The 20,736-nt window shown below is 38.7% G+C and overlaps 2 protein-coding genes across 2 annotated transcripts; both read left to right on the top strand.

Moving 5' to 3' along the window:
* The first annotated feature begins 587 nt into the window (after positions 1–587).
* Positions 588–11,122, top strand: LOC144531260 (MOB kinase activator 1B). The gene is made up of 6 exons (XM_078271302.1): positions 588–903; positions 2,047–2,213; positions 4,327–4,420; positions 5,857–5,990; positions 8,001–8,164; positions 8,959–11,122. The coding sequence occupies exons 1-6, from the start codon at positions 890–892 to the stop codon at positions 9,034–9,036; spliced, it is 651 nt and encodes a 216-aa protein (XP_078127428.1). The 5' UTR covers positions 588–889; the 3' UTR covers positions 9,037–11,122.
* Positions 11,123–11,853: 731 nt separating this feature from the next.
* On the top strand, positions 11,854–20,573 carry dck (deoxycytidine kinase). The gene is made up of 7 exons (XM_078271996.1): positions 11,854–12,047; positions 12,667–12,782; positions 14,320–14,513; positions 16,876–17,023; positions 17,195–17,310; positions 18,802–18,901; positions 20,129–20,573. The coding sequence occupies exons 1-7, from the start codon at positions 11,945–11,947 to the stop codon at positions 20,153–20,155; spliced, it is 804 nt and encodes a 267-aa protein (XP_078128122.1). The 5' UTR covers positions 11,854–11,944; the 3' UTR covers positions 20,156–20,573.
* The last annotated feature ends 163 nt before the right edge of the window (positions 20,574–20,736 follow it).

Genomic DNA, 20,736 nt, shown 5'->3' with positions numbered 1-20,736 from the left:
ATAGGGCATTAGCTCATTTTTGAAAGCCGGAAAATGGAATCTAATAACAACTAGTGAATACATTGTGAAACATTACAACAATATATGTTATTCTTACACCATTATCACAGAAATATATTCTATATTATTTATATAAGTTCTATTACGTTGTAATGTTTGTATTGTCCTCTATTTTATTACACACATTCAACAAGCTAAATGTATTAGTCTCATCAAAATGTTGGAGAGGATGTGGTGAAAACAATGATTTTGAGTGTCTTTTTTTGTTTTGTTTTGCCCAATAATTCAGATATCATATTGTAAATATTAAGAATTTCTGATATCATATTGTAAATATTAAGGATTTCTGCTTTGCAATTCGATTCTTGTTGCAGAAAACATGCTCATGCATGCACTAGTGGATTTAAATCATAGGAAATAATCATAACTTAACTCCAGAAGATGGCAGTAGTGCAACTTTAAGGACGCAAGCTGCCTTTAAACTTTAAAAAAATAAAAATAAAAATAAATATTGTGTTGACCATTTTGTTCCACTGGATGGCAGCACACAACAGAAATGCTGTCTGCTTTGGACGCCCAATGAAGAAGTTAGCATTACATTCAGTACGCTGCTGCCTCTCAGCGTACAGAGCAGCATCCCGTGGACCGGCTTTTCTGTAAAATTAATATATATTCTTTCACACGAACGTGTTGATATTTTTTGTTGATTCTGCTACGGTAATAGTTATTTCGGATTTTTCACAAGGACAGCATAAGGAAGCCCGAGAAGAACCGAGGACGTGTGAGACTTCATAGTTTTTAACAAACACTGCAATCCTTTGGTCTGCCTCCTTCACTCTGCTTGTTAGCTTTTTTGCCAAGAGAGTGATTTTCTACCGCCCAAGGAAACATGAGCTTTCTTTTGTGAGTAATAATTGTGTCATGAATGCTTATTTTGCATTGCCATGGGGATTTATCGGGAAATATCATTAGTATTAGTGTTATAGAGCTACATAATAGCGATAGCATAATACGGGCTAAGACTATTTGCTGGACTCACCTCTGAATGTCTGCGAATGACATTGCTTTCTGTAGATTTTTATGAGAATTAGCGTCGGCAGTGATAGTAGATTATTTGTACCGCTATTAGGTTGTGCTTCAAAACTTTAAAGCTTAATTGTACTGACCCCAGAGCAAATATTAACTGAGAGGGGTTGTCAGTCTGGCCTGGATATTTCCTGGTGTGAACACTTTGTTGCCACGGGCTAATCTAGCCCCGGTGTGACAGAACGCACCAATCAATCTCTAACGCAAAAAGTCGACGATTTGCCTGACGATAAAAGTAACAAGATTTTGTCTTTGATATTTAACGTTAGCAATCAGAGGGCGGAGGGTTGAATGCGCCCTCTAAGGATGTATTTTTAGGTTAATGGAGGAAGAAGAGTCGAGTTATAAACCCAACTCTCAACAGAAAAGCATTTACAGATTAGGTCACCACTTTTTACTTATAGAACACCCAGTTTTAAACATTTGAAATGGATTAAAACTTATTTAACACTGTAAAAGTACCATCATAATTCCATTTTATTTAGAGAGTCAAATCACAAGTTATTTCAGTTATCTTAGGACACAGAATAGGCCTAGACCACATTTTCTCTTGCCCTATTAAAGTATATAATTTGGTATTTTTATAAAAAAAAAAAAAAAATCTAGAATGTTGACTTGAATATAGATTAGTTTTAATAGATGGTAAAGCTCTGAATAAAGGAAAACTGTTTTAGTGTGACCTACCATGTTGTGATGACTCACATTCTTGTTTAATGGGGCAGTGAGAGGGACTGATACTACCTCTCCAAATGGCCTCATTATACACAGAGAGACATACTGTTCTGGTGGTCCCCCACTCTGATTCTGCCAAACACTTCAAGTCAACGAAAGCTCAACTCTTTTCTTCTGTTAGAAAAAGTCCCTCACCTAGGGGCACTGAACTCATGATTTGTCATCATATTTGACTGCCTCCTTATTAATCACACTATTTTCTCTTCCACTTTGAAATGTGACTCACAGTGGAAACCGGTCATCCAAGACGTTCAAGCCCAAGAAGAATATCCCGGAGGGTTCACATCAGTACGAGCTGTTGAAACATGCAGAAGCTACACTGGGAAGTGGAAACCTGCGCATGGCAGTCATGTTGCCTGAGGGTGAAGACTTAAATGAATGGGTCGCAGTCAACAGTAAGCACCAATTTTACCCCCTTCCTTGACACACCCTTTTAGATTCAGGTTTCTGGCAGAGTGACTTCACCTTCACACACCTTTTTTATTTTTACATCTGTCAATCCCCTCTTAGTTCTTACATTTGCATGCTTCTCTGTAGTCCTGTTCCTGAAGTCGCAATTAGTCCACATCAAGAATCAGTTGGGAGTGAACTATCAGGGTTGGCAGTCCCTTGCACATAGTTTTGGCATGGCCTCTAAAGTCCATGTGCATTCATGCTTGAAAAACCACTGAATGTTAAATGGACTTTATTGTCTACGTTGCGAGAGCCATGTTTTACTTTACTTTTTGCGTTAGAGTGCCTTTAGGGTTTAAGATGTTCAGTGTCTTAGCATGTTATGTTTAAGTTTTTGTTTAGCCATTTTACTACAGTATACCGTAAGTTTTTTGAATTTTGATTTGATCATTCTTTTTACACTGGTGTAATGCAGGTCACAAAATAAATAAATGAGTGAATGCATCATTAAAGTAGTTCTTAAATTTGACTGACTGCTATACTGTCATTTGCGTCTCTTGGAGTTAATAGCAGTTGATTTGGAGGGACTTTATTGCATGGTTCTTTGAACATTTGGATGCATTTTGGAACCCTCTGTAGCCCAATAAAACATGAAACCATCACCATAAATAAATGACATGGAACTTTCTGTTCCTGTTGCTGTATTTGCACGTTACCACTTCCCTCATTCCAACTAAACCAAAGTCTCTCTAGGTGTGTGTGTGTGTGTATATATATATATATATATATGTATATGTGTGTGTGTGTATTAGTAACTGTATATATTTTATTTTATTTTTAGTCTAATTTAAATATTTGTATATTCTATTTGTGTGTAGCGTGAATCGTGAAGGGTCTACAACTTGCATATCATTGAGGGGTTAGTGAAAATGGATGGATGTTAGTCAATGCCACACAAGCTTTTTTAACTTGCACAATAAGGGGAAGTTGGAATACAATTGCTGTAACAACTCTACTCCCTACCAAGTTTGTGACTCGTCTCATGATCTCTGTACACAAGAAGGAGTTCACTTCATTTTTTTTAAGATTCCGTTTTTTTGTATGGCATTTAGCTTGTAATGGATAGTGACGGCAGAGGAAGAGAGGGGCTTATGACATGCAGTAAATGTCCCTGGCCAGAATCAAACTAGGGAGGTTATATTGTATGCATCTTAACCGTTTGGCCACCAGGGGTTTTCACTTTGTTTTGATTGAACAACTCTAGCAGTTTAACTGTATCACCTGAGCATCTCTGATGTTTTGTAGCCCTGCTGTCGTTTTGCATACACCTCTATGTTAGTCTAGGCTGTTGGAAAATCGGTCATGGTGACGATGACTTTGGCACCTATCGCGGTGAACATGTCGACCAGTTGAGTGCATGGCAGAAGCAATAGACGTGATCTATTTGTTTTTCCCGTTCTCACAACCAGTTGTTGTGTGTCATTGGTGACATGTATGGACAATAAAAAAGTTTAATAAGAAAGATTAGCAGGGTTTTGCATTTTTCTGTAGTAGGAGTACCTCTAATTCTGCTCTACCTCACTGGTCATGAGCAAGCATCACATCTAACTTCAACTACTTTAGTGGCATAAACACTTGTGTTTATTATTATCTAACCGCTTACCCTGGATAAGCACTAAAATCAGCATTGTCAAATAAGTTATCGAGCCGTTTTGGACAAAAATTTGTTTATTGAATATCTGAATAAACCTACTCAAAGATAAAAAGGAACTGGTGTTTTCTTAAACAGGACGTCAAACATCAGCTGTCCAATATGTATTTTTCCTGTGAGATAGGCAAATGGAGCTCCAACACTAATGCTGCCAACCCTTTAAATGGATCTCTCCAACTAATGGAAAGCCAGAGTTGGTGGCACTATGTCCCTGGGAATGACACCATTTGTTCCTGATAACTGGAGTGTGCGCTGGTTTACAGTTTGGTTTACAGTGTGGCAGTGAAGTGGGGGTGGGTAAAGGGCTGTGGGGAAACTTGGTGCCAGCTGTTTGTGTTGGCACACAAGGTATTTGTTCCCATGTACGCTTGATTTGAATACGTTCCCTTTTGGTTTTTTTTCAGCTGTGGATTTCTTCAACCAGATCAATATGCTGTATGGCACCATCACAGATTTTTGCACAGAGGAAAGCTGTCCAGTCATGTCTGCTGGTCCTAAGTAAGTGTATCATTGTTGGCCTGTTTGTAGTCTAATAAAACCAACCAACAAGCTCTGCTTCACTCATCTTGTTCTGTCAAGGCTCAACAGGGCTTGGGGTAGGGGTGTTGTCAGTGGGACAAAATAACTTTAATTGGCATCAAATGTGACAATTGAAGTTATATTCAAATTCAAAATGCAGCGTCATTGTTGTCGCCATTGTGTAAAACACCTAACATAGACCCCTTAGTCGTCTGGCCTCCAATCCGTGACGTTCCACTTTGGGGATTGCTCCGTTGTTGCTGTAAAATCTGCCGGATTTAACTCATTTAGGCCGGATATCTGTTGCCTTGGGCTTCCTTTGTATTGGCATTTTAAACTCCGATCGATTTATAAGGACTGCGGTTAACCTTTTCTCAGATCTCTGCAGGGGGAATCCAGACAGCTAGCTAGCCTCCCCAATCTGAGTTTTCTGTTGCACGACTAAAGCAACTTTTAAACGTACATGTGTTCCACCAAAACAAGTTCTTTCCGAGCCTATTTTGCAGCGGCACCACAGGCTTTTCTCCGGTGCTTAGCACCGCCCAAGATGATGTGATTGGTTTAAAGAAATGCCAATAAACCAGAGCACCTTTTCCTCCCATCCCCGAATGCTGTGTGGACTAGCCAGACCCTCCTCCAGCGCGCTTTGGAGGGGGTTCTGGCAAAGCGAGACAAGGCCTCCTGCTGCCAGGATCGGTAGATCCTCTCAAATGTTTTACATGCTAGTATCTCATAGAGAAAACGGCTCACAAGGTTTATGTTGACTTCTGCAAGGTTGAAAGAGCCCATATGAGAGTGATGTTTGGTGACTTGCATCAGCCTTTTCAGGGTTTTTTCCTGGATCAGAATGGGTCTTTGAGGGGTGACTGCACATGGCAGTAAGCATGATCGGTCCGTGTACAGTAAAGACAATCAGTCTGTGTTACCTCATTTGACAGAAATCTATGCATTTACTTGTTATTTCTGACAATTTGATAAACAAAAATGTATATTATGCTTGAGTAAAAAAAACTAAAAAAAAACAATTAACAAAACTGGTTTAAAAAAAAAAACAATATAAATTTTGTGATATAAATAAATCCCCAGGAGAGTCCGGACTGAGATTAGCTCTCATATTCAAGTTATTTTCTGCTTGTTCAACAGTTGTTTAGTAAATTGCTCTTAAACACATTTAGAGGGGATTTAAATTGCTATTTTTATTCTCAATTCTTGTCATTTCGGTGCTGGTGATTTTCCTTTGGGGCTGGCTAAACCTCTTTTGGGCAAGGGGGGGCGCCAAAAAGCTTTTGTAAATGGGGCAGTGAAAATGAAAGCAAAAATACCTTTTTGTTGTACATTAAATGACAGTGGTGAATGAGTGTGAACTTAGATGGAATCCATACAAATCTAATGTTTGTCATCTACATTTCCTGTAGGTATGAGTACCATTGGGCGGATGGAACCAACATCAAGAAGCCCATCAAATGCTCTGCTCCCAAGTATATTGATTACCTCATGACCTGGGTGCAAGACCAGCTTGACGATGAGACACTTTTCCCTTCGAAGATCGGTATGCTGTGCTGTGTCCTTCTCTATCCTGTCAAAGCCATCTTTTCTCCTTAGGGGAGATCATCTGAGTTGTCAGCACCAAAGCACACGTAAATAGTGTCGGGTTTCCTTATTTACATCCATCCAATAATTAGATACCTCACAAATCCCTCCAGATGAACATTGTGAACCAGAATTTTCTCTGGTTCACAATGTAGAAGGCCATTGAAAAGAACGGTATACCAGTTCTCAACCTCCCAACTAGCAGAGGCTTGTGCTGTCTAGGGTGGAGCCTTAATAGAGTTGGATGGCAACCAGCACAAATAAATGTATCATCTATCTCCCAGTACATCTCAGTGGAAAGAACCAGTGACTAAAGGTATGAGGAGTGACAGAGTTTGCTTTTTGCTTTTCCACAATCGGTAGATCTAATAACTGGTATCCATTTTGTACCAGGAGGACCTCAAAGCCTTGCACCATCTAAAAAAAACTAAACAAGACTCAACTCCTTTTCATTTTCATTGACAGGATTATACCACCCTCTAACCTCTAAATGATTAATATTCCCGGAATAGTCCAGTCTGGTGTCCAAATGAAAAAGTTAAGTACTTAGGAGAGTGGGCCGTGTGCATGTCCAGCTCTAGGTGCAAGCTTTTAATCAAGTACTCCCTGTCCTGTCGGTCACCAGCTTCTTTTTGAATAATTGATGTGGAGTTGTACTGTAGCTCTATCTACACTGTAGGAAGACGCTCTCCACCAGGCTTCTGGCCTCCCAACGGTTTACTGTATCAACTGCACAGCACACTTGAGGTGTAGAGAGCAGTGCTGTTGGGGCATCAACATTTCCTAACTACAGATGAGCATGCTGTTACCGCAACGTGCTTCCGTCGTGTTGCGCACACGATTGTTTGCACTTCCCTTAAATCGGGCTGTGTCAGAGAACATTGTACATCTGCCTTCATTGCTCTGAGCTTTTAGGATTTAGCAAGATTTGTAGCAATAGGTAATCGGGGGAAGGAAAGTCATGCACAGTTAACTTTTTGTCTGTCAATCCTCCCAATGCTTTCTTTGTATTTAAGCTACAGTATGCCTGAAGAAACCAAGCAGTTTGTAAAACATATATATATATATAAAAAAAAATAGTAGGGTATTTTGAAACTCCCAAAACATCTTAAAGGTCCCATGACATGGTGCTCTTTGGATGCTTTTATATAGACCTTAGTGGTCTCCTAATACTGTATCTGAAGTCTTTTTTTGAAGAAAATCAGCATTGGTGCAGAATTACAGCCACTAGAGCCAGTCCCACAATGAGCTTTCCTTAGGATGTGCCATTTCTGTGTCTGTAGCTATTGAGGAGGAGAGGAGGGGGGGCCAAGGTGGAGAGTGGGGGTGTGGCGTTAAATGTAAACAGCTAATGTAAGTTGAAACTGCCTGCCAGCTTCTCCTGTACTATACGGTAATTCCTCTACTATGCGACAGTAAGTCGCGTGGTTATGACACAATCGTTAGCCTAACGGCTGCTACGGAGCCATAACGTGAGGTACAAGGTAGTGGAGCCTTTTATACATTGTCGTGTTTCTTTAGAAATAAACAATGGACAAATAAAGTCTTTCAACGCTTCAGATGTAAAGTTATTCGCTGTCAAAGTGACGTCAAAATGAATGGCAGTCAATGAGATGCTAACGGCGGGTGAGTGCTTGTTAGCATCAAAATGGCGCCATAGGATCTACGGGTTGTTGACAGACGCCTACCCTCTTGAGCAGGATACCCAGGGCTCGGTTTACACCTATCACCATTTCTAGCCACTGGGGGACCACAGGCAGGCTGGGGGAACGCATATTAATGTTAAAAAACCTCATAAAGTGAAATTTTCATGCCATGGGACCTTTTTAAGGATCCTTTTACCTGTGAGTGTTTCCATCAAGTGTCCACTGAATGTGTTATCTATGATGTTTTCAGAATCTTCAGGTATCCGTGACAAAACTGACAAATCTGAATAACGGCTTTTCTTTCTTACCCTCTTGTTCCCAAGGTGTCCCCTTCAAGCGAAACTTTATGTCAGTGGCAAAGACCATTCTGAAGCGCCTGTTCAGGGTCTACGCTCATATCTACCACCAGCACTTTGACTCTGTGATGCAGCTGCAAGAGGAGGCGCACCTCAACACGTCGTTCAAACACTTCATCTTTTTTGTTCAGGTAAAGAATCTGGCATTTGAATATTGACTTTTGTGTTTTTTTCACTTGAGTTGTACTGTACAGTCATGTGAAAAAATTAGGACGCCCATGCTAAAGTTGACTAAAAAGAGGAATAAAAAAAATCATCTTTTGGAAATTGATCTTAATGCCTTAGTTTAAAAAATGTGGAAAAATCCAGTCTTTAAGGACACCAATTTTCTTTGTGAATGAATAATGTATCGTAAATAAATAAATGTTCTTCCTTAAAATACAGAGGGCATAAGTAAGTACACCCCTATGTTAAATTCCCATAGAGGCAGGCAGGTTTTTATTTTTAAAGGCCAGTTATTTCATGGATCCAGGATACTATGCATCCTGATAATGTGGAATTAAAATAGCCCCACATCATCACATGCCCTTCACCATACCTAGAGATTGGCATGGAGTACTTTCCATAAAGTCATCTATCAATGCAAATCAAACCAGCTATTAGGCTAACTGAAATAAAACCATGCCAATCTGTAGGTATGGTGAACTTACTTATGCCCCCTGTATTTTAAGGAAGAACATTTATTTATTTACGATACATTATTCATTCACAAAGAAAATTGGTTTTTCCTCATTTCTTTTAATTAAGGCATTAAGATCAATTTCCTAAAGTTGAGATATATATATATATTTTTATATTCCTCTTTTTAGTCAACTTTAGCATGGGTGTCCTAATTTGTTCACATGACTGTATATTAGTGAGGAAAAAAAATGCATACAGTGGATATTCTGTTTATGTTGGCTCCCATACCTTTTGTCTTTCTCAGGAGTTCAACCTCATTGACAGGAAAGAGCTGGTCCCACTTCAGGAGCTGATTGAAAAACTGACAACCAAGGATAGATAAACAGCAATGTAATCCTTTATTTTATTGGTCTTCTAGTTTTTGCACAGATACCCACCCCACCCTGGCTGTATGTATGCAGTATATACTATATTTCCATTTGGGGAAATGTTTTTAATAAGGCCAGGAAGAAGGAAGGGTCTTGATAGGTTTAAGGCGCCAGGACTAATGCTATCAGGGATTACACACTTAAATGAAGAAACCACAGACTAACACATTGGAGAAAATGGTTTTAGCTGTATGGAAAGATCCCCAGTATTCAGTCATGGCTTACATTTGGGATGATATAGACATATGTTCATTAGTTTTCTATTTTACTGCACAGATGTTTTTTCCCACTTCGATTTACAGCAAACCTCATTTTGCTGTAAATCGAAGTGGGAACAAATGTGCATTTCCATGCTCTTAGATTCCGATTTCTAACTTGCCTGCAGGGAAGAATGGTGTGTAAGCAAAGTGCTGTATAATAATGGAAGGGCTTTGTTGGTGAAGAATTTAAGCCAAGCCTTTAAGCCAATTTCACCGCACTAGCTAGTTATTTATTAATTAATCGACTTAGAAGGATCTGAATTCAAGGTCTTTCACATCTGTAAGAGCCCACGTCTGTCAATACAAAATAATCCTAAGTGCCTAGCATGGCTCATAATTGCCCTATATCAACAGTGAGAGCTGTAAGAAGATAAAGGCCATAAACCACTGACTTGATTGACACAACATTCAATTTTCCACGCCACCTCCCTTTAAGTTTCTGTGGTTCCTAATTCCTCCTTGCGCCCCTTTTTTTTTTATTTGTACTGTAACTTGGTTCAAAAATGATTTTCTCTTAAAAATCATACTCCTCATTATCCTTATTTAGTTAGAAAGTCTCTTTACCGAGTGTTCTGTGCAGGTTATGATAAATGAATGTGTTGAAGGACATAGAAGTGAGGCTAGAATATTGTCATATTGTAGCAGGGACTAAAAATGAACTAAACTTTTAGTGTTTTCTAGTCAAATGTTCCTGAATACTAGTTTTTTGTTTGTTTTTTTCCCCTCAAAACTTGAAGTAGAAACATTTTTTAGTAAAAGTCTTCAAGGGATCTGAAACCTTAAATTGTATATAAATATCCTCAAATAGAAGTAGAGACCTGTGTTTAAAGTCCCAACCTCCACTGTTGGAGGATACAAGCATTTTGAATTGGATTATGCTGCATCCCTTGTTATCTCACTAGCCATAAAGCACTTTGAACAATTTTCCTGACCTCTTTTGCCTGAATGTTTATTCTGCATAGACTGTGCTTTGTGAGAAGCTGTATCATGTGACTGATCATAGTTTATCTCCTCCCTTATATTTCCCCAAATGAATGTTGAATTGCTTAACCTCTAAATTTGGCTCTAAGGCACAAGTGAGATTTCTTATGCTTTTGTATGGTCCGAGTTGTTTGTTGCTGTGCTTCAAACAGCAGATGCATGTACCCTTCCTAATCTCAAAGTGTAGTTTACTATGCAATAATTGACCCGACACTAAAAAAAGGGTTACCAGTTGGCTCATTCATACTTTATCTAATGTTAATTTTCCTTTATAGTGCTTTAAGTCTGGTGTATGATAGAAATATATTTCTCTTTTAGGTTTGGTTTAAAGAACGGTGAGATGAACATTTTATATATCTTTATATATAATTTGTCAGAGGTGTAATACTTCAATGCAAACATGTAAATACCAAGGGTTAGACCTGTCTTAAAGCTAATTTTCAGCGAGCATGGAGTGGTAGCTTTTGGTTTAAATAATGCATTGAGTCTTCAGAGGGTGCTTCCCCTTCCCCCATTAGGATATTAAAATCTTGTTTGTTTTAATTGTTGAGTATCTTTTTCCACTTCCTTAGCTAACTATTATGAATGTTACTGCTCACCAGATATCTGAAAATGTAATAGAAAATCATTCATCCTTATGAAATGCCCATAACATAGCCTATTGCCTACAGTTTTTCCTCCTTGACTGTAATAATTGATGACATGTTTGTAAATAATTGCTTGGTAGAGGTTTTCAATGCTACTGAATTGATTTATGCTGTTTACAAGGCAAAAATAAAGGTGGTCTTGACTCTTTGAATGAATTGTTTGTGTTTACCATGTGACTAAGATCATTTACTGAAATACTATACTTGAGTACAATTTTGAGGAACTAGGTTTTTCTATTCTATACTACTTTTACACAGCTTCTCCAATACATTTCAGAGGGAAACATTGGATTTTTGCTCCACTACGTTATCTTCACAGATAAAGATGCTTTTCACATTAAGATATTACATAAAAAACAGTTTATGAAATATAATGCAATGTTTCGTTGGCACTTGTATATACAAGCCTCTACAACATTAAAGTGCTGCTTAAATGTTTAAAATTATCCAATAATATAAGTAACAGTAATGAGTACTTTAACTTACAATACTTAAAGTATGTTTTAAGTATTAACATTTATTTAACAATTGTAGTTACTAGTTACTTTTCAAATTAAGATTTGATATACAAAACCTACATATTGATACAACACTGACAGTGACCATTCTGCGGAATAAGTATACTTTAGGTATGTTCTTGCTAATATACTAATATACTTTTAAGTAATTTTTTAATGCAGGGCTTTTACTTGTAATTGAGTTTTTTTTTGTTTTTTTTTACTGTATAGTATTACTGCTTTTACTTAAGTACTTCTTCCACTCCACCACTAGGTGCAACAACATATAAACAGAGCAGCCTGGAGCTAGGGACACGTGGGGTGGGCAGCTGCTGCTTACTTCCTGGGCCAAGACAGCTGCGCAAACCGCCACTTCCTGACTTTTGTTGCCGCCAAAGCTTTAAACAACAACAAGGAGCAGCAGCTGCAGCAGCATCCACATTAATTAACAAGAAAGTATTTTTATATTCGCTGAAAATGTCTTTAACTTCAAAGAGGCCGTGTCCCGATTCCGTGAACGATTCAATGAACGATTCAATGGGGAAAAGGATACATCGGATATCAATCGAGGGAAACATTGGTGAGTGCATCGATTGTGGTAAAAGCGGTAACGTTATTTCACACAACAAGCTAACGTTATCTTAACCCCATAGACTGTACAAGTCTACGTATGCCCTGTTGCTCTGTTACAATTCTACTTATGCCCTGTCTTTTGTTGTCTGTCTTAAATGCTCTACTTTAAGTAGTAATTGCACTTTATGTATAGTCTATAATGTGTGTGCACTAAATGTAGCCTGTCTCGAATGTCGTTTTTATATACGTATTTTAAATGTGTAACACCACTTGATCCATGGTGAAACGTTGTTTCGTTTCACCACAGTGTATATGGTTGAAATGACAATAAAACCCACTTGACTTCTATGAAATAACCTTAACCGCAAGCTAACGTAGTTGGCATATGTGGTAGGCCAACGTTAGACAAAGTTAACTAACGCAGGGGCATTCAGACAGTGCTAACTCTCTTGGTCGTCTCTTTTAACATTAAAGTGTTACCGCCGTTTGACAGACCAGTACTGACTCTACTACACTAGCTATATGCGAATATACTCAGTAGCCTAATATGTCTGCATACTGTGTTGCTACGTGTCGTACTCGATATGATTTTTAAATTTAAATTTCCGGATTCTGCTTGTGTTCAGCGGCGGGCAAATCTACCTTTGTGCGCCTTTTGGAGCAGGAGAGCGGGGACTGGGAGGTGGTACCAGAGCCAATCGCCAGATGGTGCAATGTCCAAACAAAGGGCAGTGACTTTGAGGTATTGACATACACTGTACAGCATTGGTGCATTTTGAAATGTAGTAATGTTTCTAAGTCAGTCAGCTGATATCCTTATACAGACACTTTATTACATCATCTAAACATCTGCTTGTTGCCAGTTGAAGGCAAACAGCGTGTTTACGCAATGCATATTAGCCAACACTATAAATCGGGGATGAATTTCATTAATGCCCCATCCTGCAATCCTCACAACCACTGACTCGACGTGCACTGTACACATAAAGATAACTGGGCAAGTCTTCATCTGTATTTAGAGTGCAGCTGCCATCTGCACCATCACGGCACACACCCAGAGGAACAGATGGTCCCACTCTGGACAGATGAACATGCCATCACATCTCTAACCTCCCACACAACTGCAGGCCTCACCCTCAGGCTCATTTTCAGTGGTTCAACACGCCTAAATATACCATATACCATATATCACCGCTACTGTAAGTCTGGTAATAAGCAGGATATTCAGGTTGATTTACTTGAGCCAGTATTTAACGATTATTTTTCATTGACTAACTTGTCAATTATTTTCTCGATTTTAATTGTTCAGTCTCCCAAAACACTAGGAAATAGCGAAAAATGGCCATCGCAATATTGCAGAGCACAAATACAAGTGTGCATAGTATTTCTTTTTGTCTGACCAACCGTCCAAAGCACAGATATATATTCAGTTTACAGTCAAAGAAAACAAGGTTTTCCAGAACTCCAGCTTGACCCGTTTGGAGAACAGCAAAGTTTTTTCTTTTACATGAAAGGTATAATAAAAAAAAAGTCACAAATCATCACAAATATATACACTTTTGTCCCTACAGTTGTAAAAAAAAGAAGTGCACTACACACTGTGGAGTACAGTGTAAAATGATAGTACACCGGGGTATTATCAGTATGTACAACTGTTGAGTGCTCTAACTACAGGCTTATCTGCTGCCACAACTACAATAGTTTGATCATGCGCCCTCTGCTGATCAAAAGACAAACACTTTTTGCAGAGCTGTGAAGGTGTTGAATGGTTCAACAGATTCAATCGTGTAGCTCATTATAAAGAACTTCCACGATAAAGTGGAATTTTGAAAAATGGGGTTGCTTTTCGGTTAATTAATCATGTATATGCCTTTGGTATGGACTGGGTAAGTTTAAGAAAGGCTGCCTCAATTGTTGGTCTTGGATGTTGTAATTTATTATTTTTAAGCTAAAGATACAATTTGAATCATTGCTGCATTCATAGAAAAAACTGTATAGTAGGTAGGAAAATCAAACCATATTAATTCAGATTAATCGATAATGAAAATGATCTTTAGTTGCAGCCTAAGTAACTACATAAAGCAGATGTCAGCAAAGCCAATAGCTTGATTGAACTGTCTGTAAATATCAAGCAAGCACTGCTAATTAAAATGAACATTTTTACCAATGCGGTACTTGGACTGCACACTAAGCTATAATTGCAGTAGAAGTGTTGATGTCGAGAGTGAGGTATTCACTTAATGCACAGTTTTAAATTCACCCTATCCCTTATGTCACAGGAGCTGACCACATCTCAGAGGAGTGGAGGGAATGTATTGCAGATGATGTATGAGAAACCGGAGAGGTGGGCCTACACTTTCCAGAGCTACGCCTGCATCAGCCGGGTGCGTGCTCAGATCAGGTCAGCCAATGGGAAGCTCCAAGAGGCTGAGAATCCTGTGCAGTTCTTCGAGCGGTCCATCTACAGTGACAGGTATCGGTGACGAAACTGACGGGGGGGAAAAAAAAAAATGTAATTCTGGGGAAGGTCTAGGTTTAAGACTACAAATCAAAGTGTAAAAAATCAATTTGTGCAGCAGACTTAAAGCTATAGTGCGTAGTTTCTGTCGCCCCCATGAGGAATTAGGTAAAAAGTAATGACAACAACACTGTCGGCGCGTCCACATGATACAAGCCTTCCGTGATCACGCACATGCCCCCCCACGCAGTTGCTAGTATGCAAGGTGGACACGGAGGATTAAAAAAACATGCTGGACTTTTCAGAAGAGGTTATTATTTTCACTCAAGCTTGAAAATTGCTGATTTAAAAAAAAAAAAAAATTTAAATTTTATTTTTTTCACACGTTTTCTATACAATTGTACATAGCGCAACAGTGCTGCCATATACAAATATACAGCACAATATACATTACCTGCACAAACGTCTTCTACCCATTCCCCACCCTCCCCAATCCATATGCATCCTCAAACCTATCCGTACAAGTATACATTTGGAGTAAAGTGAGCCTACATTTTGCTGCCCACAAGCAAAAAGACAAGGTAGGCTATATCCTACACACAGACAAAATGATACATAAAGAAGCATAAGTAAAGGAGAAAAAAAAAAAAGAATTTAAAAAAAAATTAAAATATGAAAATTGCTGATTTAATGTTGAAGGAATTCATCGGAATTAATAAATAGCAGTTCTGATAATGGTTGTCATTTATCAAACAAAGTGTAACATGTTCCAGCTTCTCTTAATGTGTATTATTGTAAACTAAATATTTTTGGAGCAATTTAGAAATGACACCATGGTCTCTGGTATATTGTAATAGGCATTTTCGCAATTTTCCGATATTTTATGCACAAATGTATTGTATTAAGAAAACAATCGGCAGGTTAATCAGTAAAGAATTAATGAATGAATGTGTAGGGTGGGAATTTGTCCGAAATAAGGCCCTAAGGCCTGTCAAACCTGACTCCCAATTTATTAATTCCCGCGCCTTCTTTCATCGGACTTAAGTTTACCAGAACACAAGGATCAATGTAAGATGAAGGGTTCAGTTAAGCTAAGTTTACGGAGTCCAGCATAAGAGTTACAACACAGCTGTGGGTTCACAAAAACAGAGTCTAAGTTTCCCTATCAACAGACAAGTCAGAGCCCGGTCCACCAGGATTTTGGTTCGAATTAACTCCGATCTATTCTCTCCCTTTTGGCTTTTATCCTCCCTTCACAGGGGCTGTCTCCTTATTTCTAGGCAGAAACTATTTTCTCAAAACGCACAAGCCAAGGTCGGGGGCCTCTGTCTGCAACTTCCTCGTCTGTTCTCTTAACTTTAACTGTCTTTCCTGTTTTTCTGCTTATCTGTCTGGTACACAATGCCCTCTTATGCCATAAAAGGCTTAAACTATAGTTAAAGGCTTAAGCTTAACCTTCTACTGTATCGTGTGTGTGTGTGTGTGTGTGTGTGTGTGTGTGTGTGTGTGTGTGTGTGTGTGTGTGTGTGTGTGTGTGTGTGTGTGTGTGTGTGTGTGTGTGTGTGTGTGTGTGTGTGTGTGTGTGTGTGTGTGTGTGTGTCAGACATTCCCTTGAACCAGTTCAAGGACTGCACACAGCTCTTTTATGACTTACAACAACTTTAATTTAATATTCTACAGTAGCTTCAGCCCTACCATTTCTGCATTCATCCTTTCAATGCTAGAAAAAACAAATTTTACTTTATCATTTTTAGAGTGTGTTAGTTCACTGTTGCTGTTATTTTTGAAAGATAACCGCAGTGATGTAAATGTGCAGCTTAAACTAAACACTGATATGGTCCTTATTTAATATCAGGGTTTCCGCGGTGTCTTTTAAAAAAGTCTAAAATTTCAAAATGTAAGGCCTTGAAAAGTCTTAGATTCGCTGAAGTATTGTGTTCTAGGTCTTAAATAATTTTGAACCGGTCTTAATTTTCCTACATCAGTGTAATGCTTACCTCCTATATATAATCGATTATGTTCCCGCAGCGCTTTAGAATTTCTTTTTTTAATTATTCTGTGGTGTTGTAGTTCTTTCTGTCACTAGTCCAAATATACTTTGCTGTATTGCAACAACAAATGAGACCAACACGCAGTCAATCTTGACACCAGTCCTATAATGCCAATGAGGTAATCGGGGAATTGTTTCAGACAATGTTTCCGGGCTCTGACATCTGACTTTTCTTTTTTTGATGTAGTGATATAGGTCTTAAATTTCATTCATAATGGTCTTAAAAAGGTCTTAAAGTCTTAAATTTGACTTGGTGGAACCTGTAGAAACCCTGAATATGTTCTAAGTTAAAATCCCTTGTCCATTAATCCCCCTCTCATCTTCCAGGTACATCTTTGCAGCCAACCTCTATGAGAGTGAGTGCCTGAATGAGACAGAATGGTCGATCTACCAGGACTGGCACAGCTGGCTGCACAGCCAGTTTGGCAAGCACATTGAGCTGGACGGTATCATCTACCTCCGAGCTTCCCCGGAGGTACTCCCCCCCCAAGTCTCCTTAGCTTCTTTCCTTATATTGTTATATAAAATTGCATCCGAATGGAATGATTTCGCTGCGGAAAATAGAGATGTTTTCACTTTTGACCATTGCAAAATAATTGAAATTTCACTTCACAAAGATGTCAATTTCCTTTTGGTTTGTGTGTAGAAATGTTTAGAGCGGTTGCACCTCAGAGGCAGAGAAGAAGAGCAAGAGATCCCGCTGGAGTATCTGGAGAAACTCCACTTTAAGCATGAGAGCTGGCTACAGCACAAGACCATGACGTGAGCCCACACATACACACAGACTGTTATGGCACTCTTGCATCAGAAACTGGATTATCAAATGTATTTGTATAACGTTGTATAAAACAAAGAAAAAGGGTGTTTGTTATGGCGAGTGCCCACCTCACGACTTTAGTACAGATTTTCCCCTTGGCGACAGTTTTTGGAGCTCCCCGACAAAAGCCCCATATCGGAGGCAAAACGCCATTGGCTGGCGTGCATGTGCTCGAACGCGATATCTGAACCGTTTAAAAACACGAGACTAAGACTATAGCCGCTAAATATCTGGAGCTGTCTGGGACTCTGCCAGGAAGCTCCAGCCAATGAGAGAGCAAGACACGGGCTGGGGGAAACCAGGGGGAGGGGCCGCCTGTACTTTAATGTATGTGTTGCATTGCAACACAGACCAAAGTTGTTGTTGCACGTATTGGAAACTGTCTATAAATAGTAAAGATGTGTGGAGATTTTGGATTTTGTGAACGTGTGTGCCAACAACAACACCGCCTAAAAGCGCCTTTTCTTTTTCTTGTGTTAATGCTGCAAATCAGCCACCAGCAACTTGAACCACCTATTTCTGGCAGACATCCAAACATCCTCTCTGGTGTATGGTATTACACCATGTCCTGTGTCACTTCTCGCGTCTGTGTTTTTGCGTGGAGAAAAAAATGTTGTCAAGTGACCAGGTCAGACTACTTCAGAAGTAGTGTGAACACTCAAATCTTCCCCAGATCTGATTATTTTTTTTTTTTTTTTATTTTTTTTCAAATTAGATTTAGACCACTTCCATATGTGGTCCTGAATCAGACCCAGGTCAGATTTTTATTTTTCAATGCGGCCGTAGTGTGAACAACCAAGGCGGATTTGATGCAACTTTTACGTCGATCTACATCGACATTTGTCACAATTATGCGCCGGCGGGAGTTAGCCCTAGACACAGACAGTAGAATTCAAAACTTGACTAGGCCTACAAAATGGAGAACAGTGATGGAGCAAGTCAATGGAGGGAGAGTGAGGTGTTAGACCTAATTAGTGTATGGGGACATCATACCATAATGGCTCCGTTTTTGGAAAAAATAGCCAATTTGGCTTTCTTTCTCTTCATTCTTCTCCTCCTCAGCACCTGCTCATTAATGCTATGGCTGCCATTACACAAACATGTTGAAATAAACGCAAAAATGCTTACTTCCTCCATAACCTCCCTAACTTTAGTGCAACAGCGTGCTGCGTCTGATGTCATTGTATTGTTCTTTTGCACATGCGGGTCAGTTCAAAACCGCAAACGGTTCACACTGGAATCTGATATAGGCCACATTTTAAAAGGTAATGTGAACAGCCAAACAAAAAAATCTGAGCAAAACATCCGAATTAAGCATTAAGACTTGCGGTGTGAACGTAGCCGTAGATTTCCTCACAAAGATCTGTGTGAGGAACATTTTTTCATGTTGCTTAAGCATCACTAACTGTGTGTCCCATGTCGCCCGTGGCCCACAGCATGGACTTTGAGTATCTCAGTGATGTGCCAGTCCTGACGATTGATGTAAATGAAGACTTTAAGGGGAATAAAATCAAGAACGCTGACATGATTGAGAAGGTGAGTGACAGTTAAACCTTGTCAAAGATTTAAAATGGACAAGTAATGCCCTTGGTTTGTATTACTATATTTATAACCCACCAGCTGGATTACTTGTACTTGAGTATTTCCATTTCATGGTACGTCACTGCATTTATTGACCAGCTCTAGTCACTATTACTGACTTAATGTTTTATATAAAGATAAAAAGGTGACATAAATATAATGTATTGCTTTACATAAAAACTACTCAACGTTGCAGTAGTTAAAATTGGCTCCATCCCCACCAGCTGCAACGTTAGAATGCTACCTTCATGTTAATGCATCAGTAATAATCTAGTGATGTATGAAATCAATCAATGAAAGATTTAGGTAGTTTTTGTCCCATTATTGAGCCCGAGTCTCGTTTTTCTTATAACGAATAGAAGGAAAAAAATCTGAAACATGTTTTGATTACAAATCAAGTTGTTTCAAGAACTACAAATGTGCATATTTTGTGTTTTTGACGGAAGAATCGGAAACATGTTCAAATGTTGCCAGTTTTCACTTGAAAATAAGACTTATTAGACAAAAAGTACTTTATAAAATGGAGATTTTTTGCAGTGAGGGGCCATTCTACCCCTATAAATGAAAAGTTGTTACTTTTGAAACTTTTTAAATACATTTCGCTGATAATACTTCTGTAAAGTTTTCAATGGAGGACTTGTAACCGGGCATTTTTATATTGTGATATTGGGACTTTTACTCAAGTAAAAAATGCTTCTTCAAAATTGTACTGATAAAATGGGGAGCAAGTTACTACTTGCAGAAATATAAAATCGTGCCTTTTGCAGCTGATGATTTTGCACATCATTTTGTACTCTGCTATTTAAAGGAATAAATGGGCTGGACTCAAGTATTTTTAAAATGCGTTTTGGGGGCAGGTTATGTAAAGCGCACACACACAGGTTTTCCGCTTACTGTACGGGAATGAGGCCTGAGGAGCTGCTTATGTAGCAGTTTAATGTTGATGGTAAACACAGGCACTTTTAGAGATTGCGCTGCCATTCAAAAGGCATTAACAAGAAGTGGTCCTAGTTACACACACACACACACACACACACAAACACACACAAAGAAAGCTTTGCACAAATTATATGATTTTTAAGTCAGTGTGAAGTTGGAACTAAAAGAGTAGGAAAGCTGTGACTGTCGCTGATGTTGGTATTCACTAATGCTAACCACTTGACTGTTGTGGTTCTTTTTCAGGTGAAAGAGTTCCTGAGCACATTGTGAACACCACTTGGAGATGCAAATTACAGTATAAATGGTGCTCAAAGGAAGAAAAGGAGGATGGGAGTCTTACTTTTATTATAATGAAATGACTCAACAATGACTTATTTTTCTACACATTAAGACCATACGATGATCTGACCAGTGTTTTTTTTTTTTTTTTTTTAATTTTTTAAACTTTATTAGCATTTTATTACATATCTTGTGTATTTATAAATGTTCGGTGTGCAAATGAGATTGTGTCTATTTGTCCTCAAATTACCTGACATACTTAAATCATTTTGAGTGTTTGGTTATCTAGTACAGGGGTCTTCAGTGTTTGTTAAGCCAAGGACCCCTTAGCCAAAAGAGACTGAGCAGGGACCCCCTACTACATATATTGTATAACATGAAGTTGCATAATAAACTGGGACTACAAGTATGTGTAGGGTGGCCTGAAGCCTTTTATATATCTTTTATGTTTTATCTTTTTTTTATCTATATATCTTTTTTTTTGCATAGAATACTAGGCTATTCAAATCGCTTAATAATTGTAATAATTTGCATGGTTTTATATGCATCTGTGGGTGGCTAGTGACTACCTA

Source organism: Sander vitreus, chromosome 16, assembly GCF_031162955.1.
Source record: "Sander vitreus isolate 19-12246 chromosome 16, sanVit1, whole genome shotgun sequence".
In the NCBI taxonomy this organism is placed as follows: Eukaryota; Metazoa; Chordata; class Actinopteri; order Perciformes; family Percidae; genus Sander; species Sander vitreus.
Note: the sequence above shows the minus strand (reverse complement) of the source record. Positions and strands in the feature narration are given on the sequence as shown.